Source organism: Oncorhynchus nerka, linkage group LG25 (assembly GCF_034236695.1).
Source record: "Oncorhynchus nerka isolate Pitt River linkage group LG25, Oner_Uvic_2.0, whole genome shotgun sequence".
Lineage (NCBI taxonomy): Eukaryota > Metazoa > Chordata > Actinopteri > Salmoniformes > Salmonidae > Oncorhynchus > Oncorhynchus nerka.
The window spans coordinates 25,420,924-25,439,582 of record NC_088420.1 but is presented as its reverse complement, the minus strand read 5'-3'; the positions used below and the strand labels follow the sequence as shown (position 1 = coordinate 25,439,582).

The following is an 18,659-nucleotide window of genomic DNA, read 5'->3' as shown; positions in this document are numbered from 1 at the left end:
CAAATCTCCCTCAGTTTTTGTTTTATGTGACCACGTCCATAAACTCTTCAAAATGTCTCTGCTCCGAATTAAGATTCAGTGATGTCTGCAGAAAGAATGGGCTGTCAGCTATGACATGACACCTTGAGTTTTAAAACATCTATGTTGGTTATTAAACTACAATAGGTGAAGTGTATTTACATCCAGTAACGGAAGTACAGTAATGGAATTACATCATGGGTCCCTGATCTGTGCTGTACATAAATGCCTAATTTATGAATATCATTCTCGTCATGGTGATGTATCCTGAATAGGTACACAAAGGTTGAAATGTGCAATATCCTTCTTTTTCATATTTGGTTATTATTCTACACACTGGCTATTATTGTAATCCCCCCCCCCCCCCCCAAACAAGATATGTACAGTACATTATACTGTACTCTGACCACCAGATGACAAAATAACTTATGAGTTGAACATAACTGTATGGCAGTGGAAGGGAGGACATTATGAGGTGACTCAACTGGTTTGTGACTACGATGATTTCCCATTGTAGCCAATTCAATTGCATTAATTCCATTACTGATTTTGTAACAGCATTGAGTTTTAATCACTTAATAATTCATAAACAAACTTGACCTCATTAACACTAACTAATTGGTAGGTCTACCCTTTACTTGTTACTTCTGTGAACTTTCATAATCCTCCCTTTTCATTAGTAAGCGAAATGAGACAATATCTTAAAGATATGTGGGTTTTTGGTAACACAATTACAATGTATGGCAATGTTCCTGAAACTTACAGAAGGCAATTTCCAAAACAAAAAATGTGTTGATATTAGTTGGCAGGGGTCTTTTCTTCAACATGGGGTCTTTTCTTCAACATTGTGTTTTGATATACACTGCTCAAAAAAATAAAGGGAACACTAAAATAACACATCCTAGATCTGAATGAATGAAATATTCTTATTAAATACTTTTTTCTTTACATAGTTGAATGTGCTGACAACAAAATCACACAAAAATGATCAATGGAAATCAAATGTTTCAACCCATGGAGGTTTGGATTTGGAGTCACACTCAAAATTAAAGTGGAAAACCACACTACAGGCTGATCCAACTTTGATGTAATGTCCTTAAAACAAGTCAAAATGAGGCTCAGGTTGTGGCCTCCACGTGCCTGTATGACCTCCCTACAACGCTTGGGCATGCTCCTGATGAGGTGGCGGATGGTCTCCTGAGGGATCTCCTCCCAGACCTGGACTAAAGCATCCGCCAACTCCTGGACAGTCTGTGGGGCAACGTGGCGTTGGTGGATGGAGCGAGATATGATGTCCTAGATGTGCTCAATTGGATTCAGGTCTGGGGAACGGGCAGGCCAGTCCATAGCATCAATGCCTTCCTCTTGCAGGAACTGCTGACACACTCCAGCCACATGAGGTCTAGCATTGTCTTGCATTAGGAGGAACCCATGGCCAACCGCACCAGCATATGGTCTCACAAGGGGTCTGATGATCTCATCTCGGTACCTAATGGCAGTCAGGCTACCTCTGGCGAGCACATGGAGGGCTGTGCGGCCCCCCAAAGAAATGCCACCCCACACCATGACTGACCCACCGCCAAACCGGTCATGCTGGAGGACGTTGCAGGCAGCAGAACGTTCTCCACGGCGTCTTAAGACTCTGTCATGTCTGTCACATGTGCTCAGTGTGAACCTGCTTTCATCTGTGAAGAGCACAGGGCGCCAGTGGCCAATTTTCCAATCTTGGTGTTCTCTGGCAAATGCCAAACGTCCTGCACGGTGTTGGGCTGTAAGCACAACCCCTACCTGTGGACGTCGGGCCCTCATACTACCCTCATGGAGTCTGTTTCTGACCGTTTGAGCAGACACATGCACATTTGTGGCCTGCTGGAGGTCATTTTGCAGGGCTCTGGCAGAGCTCCTCCTGCTCCTCCTTGCACAAAGGCGGAGGTAGCGGTCCTGCTGCTGGGTTGTTTCCCCTCTACGGCCTCCTCCACGTCTCCTGATGTACTGGCCTGTCTCCTGGTAGCGCCTCCATACTCTGGACACCACGCTGACAGACACAGCAAACCTTCTTGCCACAGTTCGCATTGATGTTCCATCCTGGATGAGCTGCACTACCTGAGCCACTTGTGTGGGTTGTAGACTCCGTCTCATGCTACCACTAGAGTGAAAGCACCGCCAGCATTCAAAAGTGACCAAAACATCAGCCAGGAAGCATAGGAACTGAGAAGTGGTCTGTGGTCACCACCTGTAGAACCACTCCTTTATTGGGGGTGTCTTGCTAATTGCCTATAATTTCCACCTGTTGTCTATTCCATTTGCACAACAGCATGTGAAATTTATTGTCAATCAGTGTTGCTTCCTAAATGGACAGTTTGGTTTCACAGAAATGTGATTGACTTGGAGTTACATTGTGTTGTTTAAGTGTTCCCTTTATTGTTTTGAGCAGTGTATTTCTTCTGCATTTTAACACTTATTTTCTGGTGGATGTTTTACCAGAAATCAAAGACTTTGCATTTTCCTAATTATTTGGATGGAAAATGGTATAAAAAAAGTGAGCCTTTAAAATAAAATTGACTCTTAGTTTTCATTTGACACCTACATTGACATTTGTCAATGTTTCCGCTTTGAAAATGTGGCGCCGGACAACATGACCAGAAAGATTAAAAATGTTAACGGCCATTTGAGAAATTTACCGAACCCATATGCATTGCTCAGAATGACAGAAATCCCATTTAGATTATGGCAATGCATTTTAACAGAACGTGCAACTCCTGTTCCGTATGTGACCGAGATGAAAATCTCTTATACATGCGGGCTTCAATTACCAGTTAAAAAAAAGAAATACAATTGTAGCTATTTTTAATCATGCACCAAAATGTTTTTTAACACGCGATTCCATTTAGAATTGTTGCGCAATGAATGTTCTTATAAAAGCACGTTTTACTACAGGAGGAGAAATCCCACTCAAAATACGCTCTCTGTATGCTGTCTGCGTGTGATAGTTGTGTTGGATAAATAAGATACATGACGACTAACAAAAATACACACAAATAACCTATCAACTGATAAGCATGACTGTCAAACGTATTTCCATTGATGAATAAAAGGCATTATCTTGCAAAGGGATTTTTTTTCTGCTGGTCATTTTGTCCGTAAACAATTTGTTAGTTCAGTAATAGGAAAAAAAAGGAAAAAGCTGCCAGTTGCCAGCCAACGGAAACCCTGGCTACGATGAACTTCACATGTTGGTGCTCATGGGTCCTTTTAGATGGAAATACTTTTTTTAAACTCTATTAGGCCAAGTACAGATTTTTATGCTCTTTAACAAAAGTCTATTCAAGTGGCAGAGAGTTGACACCATAAGTTTTCTATTACTATGCCACTCAGTCTTATTCATATATATTAAACTGATGCATTGGAGTAACTGTCCCAGTGAGGCGCTGTGCTGTGGTGGAAACCAATGATGGCTCTTGTCTGGTGTTTTGGTGCTTAGTTACCTGGCATGCTGGTAAACCACAGCGTGGCACACCTAACCCACAGCCCTCTCTCCTCTTTTCTCTGCAGGCATTGTGTCAGCACTGTCTGCATGTGATGACATCAGTCTGTGTTTATGCATCCAATGCCTCCATCCCACTCAAAAGTCACTGAGGCACCACTTACTTACTGGGTGGCACATTATGCAATCCAGCCTTTGGCTATTGGCTTTCACTCTCATTGCGGAATATCTAACTCGATTCTAAATGTAACTAACATGAAGGTGGCTGTACTAAATGAGAATAGGGTGTATGGCTGTGTACCTTTTCTTTAATGTAATGTATTTCTTCTAATTTTCCTCAGGATCCCCCTTGCTGCTGTTTGCCAACCGGCGGGATGTGAGGCTGGTGGATGTGGAGATGGGAAGGCCAGAGTCAGCAGTGGTGGTCAGTGATCTGGAGGATGCTGCTGCTGTGGATTTCCTCTACTCTGAAGGACTCATCTTCTGGACCGATGTCAGCGAGGAGGCCATCAAGCAAACCTACTACAATCAGTCCACCAACTGTAAGCTTCACACTGATACATCCAAGTTAGGGACTGTTCTTATGTTGTTGTCTTACATTTGTAAGTGTGTTAAATATTTAGTTGTTTTTAAGTTTGGGGCAAATATAATCGAAAAACAATTTATTCTGCAAAACGGAAAACTTGAAGAAAGGTCCAACACCTATGGATACATCTAGAAAATAACAGCAGAATGTCACTATTAATGGAGGGATATTGATATTGAAGTTTAGACCTAAGTGTTCCTACTGAAATGTTGGGCTTTTGTTTTCAGCTCTGAAAGAGGTCTTGGGGACAAGGCAAACGGTTGTTGTGTCGGGTCTCGACTCCCCTGACGGACTAGCTTGTGATTGGCTGGGCCGTAAACTATACTGGACCGACTCGGAGACCAATCGCATTGAGGTAGCCAACCTGGATGGCACCTCTCGCAAGGTGCTATTCTGGTTGGACCTGGACCAGCCCAGGGCCATCGCCCTGAACCCAGCCCACCGGTGAGTCTCTGGCCTGACCCCTGACTGGGATGTTGGTGATGTATCCACAGCAGCAGCCCCTTCCATCCATGTGTATTTATGGTTCATATATGCATCTGTTGGTTGAGTGAGATGGTGGAAAACCTGCTTTTCAGCTGGGTCTGTTTCCTGTTGTTGTGTTGCGTAGATCCTCTGGAGTTGACTGCTCTTCTCTCATAGGGCACTGTTTCTAATTATATGTTGGGGACTAAGGATATGTATCCATTGTTAGCATTATTGAGTCAGTATAATTTCACTCTAGTCAGTGGAAAGTACTGCAGTAATACCTTTTTTATTTCATGGATTTGGTGCTATTTTTGAACATGTATGGTTTTGTGGAAAAAAACTTCAAACCTCAAGAACCTGAGTTTTTCAATTTTATTAACATGGGGTTATAAAACGAAACAAAGGTTAAAAGGGTGAAGAGTGTAAAACGATGATCCATTCTTCCACAAATCCACATTTAGATTTTAATGGCGGTGCAGAAGAGGTAGATATGGCACTTGGTCAAAAACAATACTTAGATTCTTTCCAGACAAGGCATTTTTTCGGTTGCATGTAACTTCTTTAGACCTTTTATGGAAGTATTTACCGGCCGTAATGGCAGTAATGACGATAGTTGCTCTGCGAAACTCCATTATTTGGTAGGCACCGATCAAACTTTGACATTATTAACCTTGAAAGCTGGTGAAAGGCCAGTTGAATGGCTGCTTCCTGGACTTGAAGGAGAATCGCCATATTCAACGTCTCCTGTATGACCAGATTCTGGTTCAGTGTAGACCTAGATCAGCATGTGTATGCAACGGTATATTTTAAATCGGAAGAATATGCGAAGCATTAATATTTTAGAAGCATCAGATGATAGAATTAACTTTAATGTTCCAAGGGAAAACTTGTCTTAGGCACACAGCTACACACAAGCTACATAAAGCAAGATAACATTTAATGTAACCTCTAATTAGGGTCCACTGGGAAACACTGACCAACACTTTGGTTGCAGCCCTGTCACAATAACTCCTCCCTGGCTTTTTAATTCATTGTCATGTCAAACAGCATTGAATTCAAAGTGCCCACGATATCCCAAGTTTTGGTTGAAGTTTGTTTTATACAAGGAGAAATCCCCAATTAAAACACTTAGAATGTACTGTATGTGTTGCCACCCTAGGGTCATGCACTACTCATAAAGCATATTTAGAACTTTTATTATTAAAAAAACTAAAATACCTTCAAATATGTCATACTGTCAAAAATGTGAAAAATATTGTGATGATATTTTGGCCATATCGCCCAGTCCTACCAACACCTTCTCTAGCCATTTTGTGAACCACAGACCAGGACAATTGGGAAACCAGGAGGCAGCTCATACGTTGTTCACAAATTCTGTATGTTTGTGTCTGGTTAGGTTATTTTAGAATCGCTTTTCAGTTCTTAGACCATTTTGATTCTGTCAATTTAACCGAACCTAGGGCCCACACCTAGATCTGTTATATTTGCTGGTGGCCTTCCCCGCCCATCCACCTCCATAGCTGTCTATGAATAGAAATTTAGCATGCCTGCTTTCAATGTAGTGCACATTGAAGCGACTGCAGCTATTCTGGGCACAACATGCAGACAGCTTGGAGATCTGGCAAATTTTAAGATATATATCTGGCTTTGTCAGAGGACCTGTAGACATGTGAATTTGTGTGTGTTTGTGCATGCGTATGTTCGCCAGCATCTGTGGTTTTAACATGAGGATAAGTAGAAAAAAGGTTTCAACTTTCAAGCCCGTTGTAGAGCACCACTGATAAGACTCACTCTGTGTTTTGCTGGGTGTTTTGTCTAGTTTGTTTCCAGCTGCATTTGGCTCCAACCACAAGACTTGCCCAGTAAAAATAAAACCCTACCATTTGTCGGACTTTTCTTTCATAGGTATCAGATGTGGTTATGTGGGTGGGTTTGTTTGGCCTGATCAGATTGGTTGTGATTTTGACACAATTCTTTTCCAGCTATATGTACTGGACAGACTGGGGGGAGGAGCCTCGCATCGAGAGGGCAGGGATGGACGGAAGCAACAGGAAGATCATCGTGGAGGTGGACATCTATTGGCCCAATGGCCTCACCATTGACCTGGACGAACAGAAACTGTACTGGGCAGACGCCAAGCTGAGCTTCATACACAGAGCCAACCTGGACGGCTCCTCACGGTTAGTTGGTCTTCTCTCTCGAGCACACATTTTCTCCCTCTCTCCCTGTTCTTCTCATTATTGTTTTTTACACCCTTAGTGGAAAAACAGCCAGGGATACCAGACTGAACTATGGCACTGGGCTGAACTTAATTTCAGAGGATGGTATGGATGAAACCTCCAATCCAAACACATTTGAATCTGGAGGCCCCAATCTAAACATTGGCTCTGCACGTAGGCCCAGTTGTGATCCCTCCCTCTGTGTGGTTCTCTAAACTGGAAATTACATCTCCGCCATACTGTTGTAACCCTATCTGACTTGGCATTATGGTTGTGATTGGGGCCCTCGGGGCAAAGATTGACTTTTCTTTGTGTAATTGAGCTTTAATGGCAATATTAATAAAGAGGTATGGCATGTTTACATTTTCTTGTTTAGACAATAGACCACTTTCAACAGGATGTAGAATGAGGGAGGTTGTTTTCTCAAGACCAATGCAGTTGTATTGCCCTTAGAGTTTGTGTATAAGTTGCTCAGGAAACGATTTCCCAATTTGAGATTGAGGATACGAATAAGATGCACCATGGTAGAATTTTCCAATTGGCAAGAGACAGTTGAATTGCATAATTGACCTCCAGTAATGGTACTCCATTGTTGAAGTTGGTCGGAATTATCATAAGCACTTTTACGGAGAAATGTAAACTTCATCCCAGAAGTAGTTTCTGTTAGCATTTACCTATTCTCTGTGTTAAAGCGAGAGGTTTTGCTTTTCATGTGCACATTCTTGAGACGTCTGATTAATGGAGCAGTTTACAGTATGTTTTAAATGGCTTCAAACACACACATGTCCAACTTCCAAGTACGTCAAATGCGAAATAGCTGTGAAATCGGGATGTAATACATTTCTTCTCTTCCCAACCAAGTTCTTCAAACACTATTAACGTTTTGGGGAGAACATGCTGTCACCCTCTATCCCTCTGGAAATGGATCCCTTACCAACCAACAGTTGAAGTCGGAAGTTTACATACACCTTAGCCAAATACATTTAAACTCAGTTTTTCACAATTCCTGACATTTAATCCTAGTATAAATTCCCTGTTTTAGGACAGTTAGGATCAATCACCACTTAATTTTAAGAATGTGAAATGTCAGAATAATAGTAGAGAGATTGATTTATTTCAGCTTTTATTTCTTTCATCACATTCCCAGTGGGTAAGACGTTTACATGCACTCAATTAGTATTTGGTAGCATTGCCTTTAAATTGTTTAACTTGGGTCAAACATTTTAGCTAGACCCTCCACAAGATTCTGGTGTAACATAGTCAGGTTTGTAGGCCTCCTTGCTTGCACACACTTTTTCAGTTCTGCCCACCAATTTTTTATGGGATTGAGGTCAGGGCTTTGTGATGGCCACTCCAATACCTTGACTTTGTCCTTAAGCCATTTTGCCACAACTTTGGAAGTATGCTTGGGGTCATTGTCCATTTGAAAGACCCATTTGCGACCAAGCTTTAACTTCCTGACTGATGTCTTGAGATGTTGCTTCAATATATCCACATCATTTTCCTACCTCATGATGCCATCTATTTTGTGAAGTACACCAGTCCCTCCTACAGCAAAGCACCCCCACAACATGATGCTGCCACCCCCGTGCTTCACGGTTGGGATGGTGTTCTTCGATTTGCAAGACTCCCCCTTTTTCCTCCAAACATAACGATGGTCATTATGGCTTTTTTTATGGCTTGATAAGCAGTCTTTCAGGTTATGTCGATATAGGACTCATTTTACTGTGGCTATAGATACCTTTGTACCAATTTCCTCCAGCATCTTCACAAGGTCCTTTGCTGTTGTTCTGGGATTTATTTGCACTTTTCGCACCAAAGTACATTCATCTGTAGGAGACAGAACTCGTCTCCTTCCTGAGCGGTATGACGGCCGCATGGTTCCATGGTGTTTATACTTGCATACTATTGTTTGTACAGATGAACGTGGTACCTTCAGGCGTTTGGAAATTGCTCCCAAGGATGAACCAGACTTGTGGAGGTCCTAGCTTCTAAAGCCCTGACATAATATCTGGAATTTTCCAAGCTGTTTAAAGGCACAGTCAACTTAGTGTATGTAAACGTCTGACCCACTGGAATTCTGATACAGGGAATTATAAGTGAAATAATCTGTCTGTAAACAATTGTTGGAAAAATTAATTGTGTCATGCACAAAGTAGATGTCCTAATCGACTTGCCAAAACTATAGTTTATTAACAAGAAATTTGTGGAGTGGTTGAAAAACGAGTTTTAATGACAACCTACGTGTATGTAAACTTACGACTTCAACTGTATGTAGTCACCGGCCTGACTGTGTTGTCTGCTGGAGCAGAAGGGAGCAGAGTGCTGTACTAATGGATGGGGTTGCACTATGCTGTTCTGCTCTGACTGACTTCCTTTCTGAATCAGGACAGCTGTACCATTAGTGCAATCGTTCCCCTTCTAAAGAGTGTACCAGATGCTCCATTAAAGTCTGACAACCTGATTTGTTTTATTTCCTCCTGGAAAAGGCTTGAAGCGGCTCCTGAAAGCTACGTGTTATAACAGATCTGCTTTAGGGTCTCACAGAGATCCCAACCAAGGGGCTCTCGGTTGTTTTTGGGTGGTTAGTTTTGAACTGTCATGCATTAAAGATAAAAACAGTATTTTGATCTGTAAATATATGTTGAATTCACAGGGAGACTGTGGTGGAGGGCACCCTCACCCACCCGTTTGCCCTCACCCTGTCAGACGAGACTCTCTACTGGACAGACTGGCAGACCCGCTCCATCCACGCCTGCAACAAACACACTGGAGACAAGAGGAGGGAGATACTCAGTGGAATCTACTCCCCCATGGACATCCAAGTGCTGGGTTCTGATAGACAGCCAGATAGTAAGTACTGCTGGGTCCTGATAGACAGTCCAGACAGTAACTGTTGCTGGGTCCAGATAGACAGTAACTGTTGCTGGGTCCAGATAGACAGTAACTGTTGCTGGGTCCAGATAGACAGTCCAGACAGTAACTACTGCTGGGTTCAGATAGACAGTCGAGACAGTAACTGTTGCTGGGTTCAGATAGACAGTCCAGACAGTAACTACTGCTGGGTTCAGATAGACAGTCGAGACAGTAACTGTTGCTGGGTTCAGATAGACAGTCCAGACAGTAACTGCTGCTGGGTCCAGATAGACAGTAACTGTTGCTGGGTCCAGATAGACAGTAACTGCTGCTGGGTCCAGATAGACAGTAACTGCTGCTGGGTCCAGATAGACAGTAACTGCTGCTGGGTCCAGATAGACAGTAACTGCTGCTGGGTCCAGATAGACAGTAACTGCTGCTGGATCCAGATAGACAGTAACTGCTGCTGGATCCAGATAGACCGTAACTGCTGCTGGATCCAGATAGACAGTAACTGCTGCCGGGTCCAGATAGACAGTAACTGCTGCCGGGTCCAGATAGACAGTCCAGACAGTAACTGCTGCTGGGTCCAGATAGACAGTCCAGACAGTAACTGCTGCTGGGTCCAGATAGACAGTAACTGTTGCTGGGTACAGATAGACAGTAACTGCTGCTGGGTCCAGATAGACAGTCCAGACAGTAACTACTGCTGGGTTCAGATAGACAACCAGATAGTAAGTACTGCTGGGTCCAGATAGACAGTCCAGACAGTAACTGCTGCTGGGTCCAGATAGACTGTCCAGACAGTAACTGCTGCTGGGTCCAGATAGACTGTCCAGACAGTAACTGCTGCTGGGTCCAGATAGACTGTCCAGACAGTAACTGCTGCTGGGTCCAGATAGACAGTCCAGACCTTAACTACTGCTGGGTTCAGATAGACAACCAGATAGTAAGTAATGCTGGGTCCAGACAGACAGTCGAGACAGTAACTGTTGCTGGGTACAGATAGACAGTCCAGACAGTAACTGTTGCTGGGTCCAGATAAACAGTAACTGCTGCTGGGTCCAGATAGACAGTCCAGACAGTAACTGTTGCCGGGTCCAGATAGACAGTAACTGTTGCTGGGTCCAGATAGACAGTCCAGACAGTAACTACTGCTGGGTTCAGATAGACAGTCGAGACTGTAACTGTTGCTGGGTTCAGATAGACAGTCGAGACAGTAACTGTTGCTGGGTCCAGATAGACAGTCCAGACAGTAACTGCTGCTGGGTCCAGATAGACAGTAACTGCTGCTGGGTCCAGATAGACAGTAACTGCTGCTGGGTCCAGATAGACAGTAACTGCTGCTGGGTCCAGATAGACAGTAACTGGTGCCGGGTCCAGATAGACAGTAACAGCTGCCGGGTCCAGATAGACAGTAACTGCTGCCGGGTCCAGATAGACAGTAACTGCTGCTGGATCCAGATAGACAGTAACTGTTGCTGGGTCCAGATAGACAGGAACTGCTGCTGGGTCCAGATAGACAGGAACTGCTGCTGGGTCCAGATAGACAGGAACTGCTGCTGGGTCCAGATAGACAGGAACTGCTGCTGGGTCCAGATAGACAGTAACTGTTGCTGGGTACAGATAGACAGTAACTGCTGCTGGGTCCAGATAGACAGTCCAGACAGTAACTACTGCTGGGTTCAGATAGACAACCAGATAGTAAGTACTGCTGGGTCCAGATAGACAGTCCAGACAGTAACTACTGCTGGGTCCAGATAGAGTGTAACTGTTGCTGGGTACAGATAGACAGGAACTGCTGCTGGGTCCAGATAGACAGGAACTGCTGCTGGGTCCAGATAGACAGGAACTGCTGCCGGGTCCAGATAGACAGGAACTGCTGCCGGGTCCAGATAGACAGTAACAGCTGCCGGGTCCAGATAGACAGTAACTGCTGCCGGGTCCAGATAGACAGTAACTGCTGCTGGATCCAGATAGACAGTAACTGTTGCTGGGTCCAGATAGACAGGAACTGCTGCTGGGTCCAGATAGACAGGAACTGCTGCTGGGTCCAGATAGACAGGAACTGCTGCTGGGTCCAGATAGACAGGAACTGCTGCTGGGTCCAGATAGACAGTAACTGTTGCTGGGTCCAGATAGACAGTAACTGCTGCTGGGTCCAGATACACAGTCCAGACAGTAACTACTGCTGGGTCCAGATAGACAGTCCAGACAGTAACTGTTGCTGGGTTCAGATAGACAGTCCAGACAGTAACTGCTGCTGGGTCCAGATAGACAGTCCAGACAGTAACTGCTGCTGGGTCCAGATAGAGTGTAACTGTTGCTGGGTACAGATAGACAGTAACTGCTGCTGGGTCCAGATAGACAGTCCAGACAGTAACTACTGCTGGGTCATGATAGAGTGTAACTGTTGCTGGGTACAGATAGACAGGAACTGCTGCTGGGTCCAGATAGACAGGAACTGCTGCTGGGTCCAGATAGACAGGAACTGCTGCTGGGTCCAGATAGACAGTAACTGTTGCTGGGTCCAGATAGACAGTAACTGCTGCTGGGTCCAGATACACAGTCCAGACAGTAACTGCTGCTGGGTCCAGATAGACAGTCCAGACAGTAACTGCTGCTGGGTCCAGATAGAGTGTAACTGTTGCTAGGTACAGATAGACAGTAACTGCTGCTGGGTCCAGATAGACAGTCCAGACAGTAACTACTGCTGGGTTCAGATAGACAACCAGACAGTAACTGCTGCTGGGTCCAGATGGACAGTCCAGACAGTAACTGCTGCTGGGTCCAGATAGACATCCAGACAGTAACTGTTGCTGGGTACAGATAGACAGTAACTGTTGCTGGGTCCAGATAGACAGTAACTGTTGCTGGGTACAGATAGACAGTAACTGTTGCTGGGTCCAGATAGACAGTAACTGTTGCTGGGTACAGATAGACAGTAACTGCTACTGGGTCCAAATAGACAGTCCAGCCAGTAACTACTGCTGGGTTCAGATAGACAGTCCAGACAGTAACTGCTGCTGGGTCCAGATAGACAGTCCAGACAGTAACTGCTGCTGGGTTCAGATAGACAACCAGATAGTAAGTACTGCTGGGTCCAGATAGACAGTCCAGACAGTAACTGCTGCTGGGTCCAGATGGACAGTCCAGACAGTAACTGCTGCTGGGTCCAGATAGACATCCAGACAGTAACTGTTGCTGGGTACAGATAGACAGTAACTGTTGCTGGGTCCAGATAGACAGTAACTGTTGCTGGGTACAGATAGACAGTAACTGTTGCTGGGTCCAGATAGACAGTAACTGCTGCTGGGTCCAGATAGACAGGAACTGCTGCTGGGTCCAGATAGACAGGAACTGCTGCTGGGTCCAGATAGACAGGAACTGCTGCTGGGTCCAGATAGACAGTAACTGTTGCTGGGTCCAGATAGACAGTAACTGCTGCTGGGTCCAGATACACAGTCCAGACAGTAACTACTGCTGGGTCCAGATAGACAGTCCAGACAGTAACTGTTGCTGGGTTCAGATAGACAGTCCAGACAGTAACTGCTGCTGGGTCCAGATAGACAGTCCAGACAGTAACTGCTGCTGGGTCCAGATAGAGTGTAACTGTTGCTGGGTACAGATAGACAGTAACTGCTGCTGGGTCCAGATAGACAGTCCAGACAGTAACTACTGCTGGGTCATGATAGAGTGTAACTGTTGCTGGGTACAGATAGACAGGAACTGCTGCTGGGTCCAGATAGACAGGAACTGCTGCTGGGTCCAGATAGACAGGAACTGCTGCTGGGTCCAGATAGACAGTAACTGTTGCTGGGTCCAGATAGACAGTAACTGCTGCTGGGTCCAGATACACAGTCCAGACAGTAACTGCTGCTGGGTCCAGATAGACAGTCCAGACAGTAACTGCTGCTGGGTCCAGATAGAGTGTAACTGTTGCTAGGTACAGATAGACAGTAACTGCTGCTGGGTCCAGATAGACAGTCCAGACAGTAACTACTGCTGGGTTCAGATAGACAACCAGACAGTAACTGCTGCTGGGTCCAGATGGACAGTCCAGACAGTAACTGCTGCTGGGTCCAGATAGACATCCAGACAGTAACTGTTGCTGGGTACAGATAGACAGTAACTGTTGCTGGGTCCAGATAGACAGTAACTGTTGCTGGGTACAGATAGACAGTAACTGTTGCTGGGTCCAGATAGACAGTAACTGTTGCTGGGTACAGATAGACAGTAACTGCTACTGGGTCCAAATAGACAGTCCAGACAGTAACTACTGCTGGGTTCAGATAGACAGTCCAGACAGTAACTGCTGCTGGGTCCAGATAGACAGTCCAGACAGTAACTGCTGCTGGGTTCAGATAGACAACCAGATAGTAAGTACTGCTGGGTCCAGATAGACAGTCCAGACAGTAACTGCTGCTGGGTCCAGATGGACAGTCCAGACAGTAACTGCTGCTGGGTCCAGATAGACATCCAGACAGTAACTGTTGCTGGGTACAGATAGACAGTAACTGTTGCTGGGTCCAGATAGACAGTAACTGTTGCTGGGTACAGATAGACAGTAACTGTTGCTGGGTCCAGATAGACAGTAACTGTTGCTGGGTACAGATAGACAGTAACTGCTACTGGGTCCAAATAGACAGTCCAGACAGTAACTACTGCTGGGTTCAGATAGACAGTCCAGACAGTAACTGCTGCTGGGTCCAGATAGACAGTCCAGACAGTAACTGCTGCTGGGTTCAGATAGACAGCCAGATAGTAAGTACTGCTGGGTCCAGACAGACAGTCGAGACAGTAACTGTTGCTGGGTACAGATAGACAGTCCAGACAGTAACTGTTGCTGGGTCCAGATAGACAGTAACTGTTACTGGGTCCAGATAGACAGTAACTGCTGCTGGGTCCAGATAGACAGTAACTGCTGCTGGGTCCAGATAGACAGGAACTGCTGCTGGGTCCAGATAGACAGGAACTGCTGCTGGGTCCAGATAGACAGTCCAGACAGTAACTGCTGCTGGGTCCAGATAGACAGTCCAGACAGTAACTGTTGCCGGGTCCAGATAGACAGTAACTGTTGCTGGGTCCAGATAGACAGTCCAGACAGTAACTACTGCTGGGTTCAGATAGACAGTCGAGACAGTAACTGTTGCTGGGTTCAGATAGACAGTCGAGACGGTAACTGCTGCTGGGTCCAGATAGACAGTAACTGTTGCTGGGTCCAGATAGACAGTAACTGCTGCTGGGTCCAGATAGACAGTAACTGCTGCTGGGTCCAGATAGACAGTAACTGCTGCTGGGTCCAGATAGACAGTAACTGCTGCCGGGTCCAGATAGACAGTAACTGCTGCTGGGTCCAGATAGACAGCCTGACAGTAACTAGTGCTAGGTCCAGATAGACAGCCAGACAGACAGTAACTATTGCTGGGTCCAGATAGACAGTCCAGACAGTAACTACTGCTGTGTTCAGATAGACAGTCGAGACAGTAACTGTTGCTGGGTTCAGATAGACAGTCGAGACGGTAACTGCTGCTGGGTCCAGATAGACAGTAACTGTTGCTGGGTCCAGATAGACAGTAACTGCTGCTGGGTCCAGATAGACAGTAACTGCTGCTGGGTCCAGATAGACAGTAACTGCTGCTGGGTCCAGATAGACAGTAACTGCTGCTGGGTCCAGATAGACAGTAACTGCTGCCGGGTCCAGATAGACAGTAACTGCTGCTGGGTCCAGATAGACAGCCTGACAGTAACTAGTGCTAGGTCCAGATAGACAGCCAGACAGACAGTAACTATTGTTGGGTTCAGATAGATAGACAGCCAGGTAGTAACTAGTGTTGGGTTCAGATAGATAGATAGACAGCCAGACAGTAACTAGTGTTGGGTTCAGATAGATAGACAGCCAGACAGTAACTAGTGTTGGGTTCAGATAGATAGATAGACAGCCAGACAGGAACTATTGTTGGGTTCAGATAGATAGATAGACAGCCAGACAGTAACTAGTGTTGGGTTCAGATAGATAGACAGCCAGGTAGTAACTAGTGTTGGGTTCAGATAGATAGACAGCCTGACAGTAACTAGTGCTGGGTCCAGATAGAACTACAGCCTGACAGTAACTGCTGCTGGGTCCAGATAGACAGCCAGATAGTAAGTACTGCTGGGCCCAGATAGACAGTCCAGACAGTAACTACTGATGGGTACAGCTAGAGAGTCAGACAGTATCTACTGCTAGGTCCAGATAGAATGACAGCCAGACAGTAACTATTGTTGGGTTCAGATAGATAGACAGCCAGGTAGTAACTAGTGTTGGGTTCAGATAGATAGACAGCCAGACAGTAACTAGTGTTGGGTTCAGATAGATAGATAGACAGCCAGACAGTAACTAGTGTTGGGTTCAGATAGATAGATAGAGAGCCAGACAGTAACTAGTGTTGGGTTCAGATAGATAGACAGCCATGTAGTAACTAGTGTTGGGTTGAGATAGATAGATAGACAGCCAGACAGTAACTAGTGTTGGGTTCAGATAGATAGACAGCCAGACAGTAACTAGTGTTGGGTTCAGATAGATAGATAGACAGCCAGACAGTAACTAGTGCTGGGTCCAGATAGAACTACAGCCTGACAGTAACTGGTGCTGGGTCCAGATAGAACGACAGCCTGACAGTAACTAGTGCTGGGTCCAGATAGAACGACAGCCTGACAGTAACTAGTGCTGGGTCCAGATAGAACTACAGCCTGACAGTAACTAGTGCTGGGTCCAGATAGAACGACAGCCTGACAGTAACTAGTGCTGGATCCAGATAGAACTACAGCCTGACAGTAACTAGTGCTGGGTCCAGACAGATCGACAGCCTGACAGTAACTAGTGCTGGGTCCAGACAGATCGACAGCCAGACAGTAACTAATGCTGGGTTCAGACAGATAGACAGCCAGACAGTAACTAATGCTGGGTTCAGACAGATAGACAGCCACACAGTAATTCATGCTGGGTCCAGATAGATCGACAGACAGCCACACAGTAACTAATGCTGGGTCCAGACAGACAGTAACTAATGCTGGGTCCAGACAGACTGTAACTCATTTTGGGTTCAGACAGATTGCCAGCAAGACAATAACTAATGCTGGGTCCAGACAGACAGCCAGACAGTAACTAATGCTGGGTCCAGACATACAGCCAGACAGTAACTAATGCAGGGTTCAGGCAGACAGTTAGACAGTAACTAATGCTGGGTCCATACAGACTGTAACTCATTTTGGGTCCAGATAGCCAGCAAGACAGTAACTAGTGCTGGGTCCAGATAGACAGCCAGCCAGACAGTAACTAGTGCTGGGTCCAGATATACAGCCAGACAGACAGCAACTAGTGCTGGGTCCAGATAGACAGCCAGCCAGACAGTAACTAGTGCTGGGTCCAGATAGACAGCCAGCCGGACAGTAACTAGTGCTGGGTCCAGATAGACAGCCAGCCAGACAGTAACTAGTGCTGGGTCCAGATAGACAGCCAGCCAGACAGTAACTAGTGCCGGGTCCAGATAGACAGCCAGCCGGACAGTAACTAGTGCCGGGTCCAGATAGACAGCCAGCCGGACAGTAACTAGTGCTGGGTCCAGATAGACAGCCAGCCGGACAGTAACTAGTGCTGGGTCCAGATAGACAGCCAGCCGGACAGTAACTAGTGCTGGGTCCAGATAGACAGCCATCCAGACAGTAACTAGTGCTGGGTCCAGATAGACAGCCTGACAGACAGTAACTATTGCTGGGTCCAGATAGACAGCCAGCCAGACAGTAACTAGTGCTGGGTCCAGATAGACAGCCAGCCAGACAATAACTAGTGCTGGGTCCAGATAGACAGCCAGCCAGACAGTAACTAGTGCTGGGTCCAGATAGACAGCCAGCCAGACAATAACTAATGATGTGTCCTATTAGACAGCCAGCCGGACAGTAACTAGTGCTGGGTCCAGATAGACAGCCAGCCAGACAGTAACTAATGATGTGTCCTATTAGACAGCCAGCCAGACAATAACTAATGATGTGTCCTATTAGACAGCCAGCCAGACAATAACTAATGATGTGTCCTATTAGACAGCCTACATAAATGTGTGTGTTCATGTATGATCATCTTGTTTGGATAAAGCAGATCATGTTTAATAAGCCCATGTGGGCTGGGGTTTGTAAAGATGCATGACACAACAATAAAATCAATCAGACAACCAGACTGTATGTAGTGCCTTTTCAGTTCAATCTGTGCAATATGTTAATGTTAAGTACACATGAATGTCCCCCCAGTACTCTTAGTTTTCTTATGCACAACATAACAGATTGCCTTTGTTTTGCAAGGATATTTTTTAGACTGACCTGATGGACAGTTAGTGTCCATACACAGTAAAATGGGGTCATGGTATACAATTAATCTGTCAAGAAATGAACGTTTTCAAATGTCTGACATTCCTGGCTGGACAAATAAACGTCTGTGCTGTGCAGAAACAGCGATGTTCCAGCACGCTATGATTCCCATCTCCGTGGCATGTGTGTATGCGTGCGTGGGTGTGTGTTGAGACTGGAAGTGACAAACTGATTACTTTGGCAGTGTGTAAACATTGGTGCGCCAGTTATTGTGTGTGTTTGTTTGGGGAATGAATGATAAAGAACTCCACCATTATGGTGGTTTGCTTCTCTCCAGGAGTGTGGGGAGGGCAGGGGATGTAGAGAAAGAAGGGTTAGATTTTTTGAGTAAATGACATGGAAATTGAGGAGGTAGCCTAGTGGTTAGAGTGTTGGTAAAAAGCTGACAAGGTAAAAATCTGTAATTCTGCCCCTGAACAAGGCAGTTAACCTGCTATTCCCTAGTAGGTAGTCATTGTGATTAAGAATTTGTTCTTAACTGACTTGCCTAGTTAAATAAAATAAAAAATCTAAACATTGGCCAATAAATCATCACCTTACCTGTATATCAAGCCTCCATAAATCAAATCCAAAAATGTATTGGCTTTTTTTAGACTGTGTGTGTGAGAGGAGTTTGAGTAGTTTGAAT

The 18,659-nt window shown here is 45.3% G+C and overlaps 1 protein-coding gene across 3 annotated transcripts in view; it reads left to right on the top strand.

Annotated features, from left to right (window-relative positions):
• LOC115109274 (low-density lipoprotein receptor-related protein 5-like) overlaps positions 1–18,659 on the top strand; it is a 92,629-nt gene that overhangs the window by 8,022 nt on the left and 65,948 nt on the right. For 2 of the 3 annotated variants that reach the window (XM_065009689.1, XM_029634005.2), the window contains exons 2-5: positions 3,844–4,044; positions 4,316–4,532; positions 6,539–6,736; positions 9,432–9,628. In XM_065009689.1, coding sequence (XP_064865761.1) covers positions 3,844–4,044; positions 4,316–4,532; positions 6,539–6,736; positions 9,432–9,628 — 813 coding nt within the window. Of the gene's footprint in view, positions 1–3,843; positions 4,045–4,315; positions 4,533–6,538; positions 6,737–9,431; positions 9,629–15,765; positions 15,776–18,659 lie in introns of those variants that run through there. The other variant, XM_065009690.1, reaches the window with a different exon arrangement.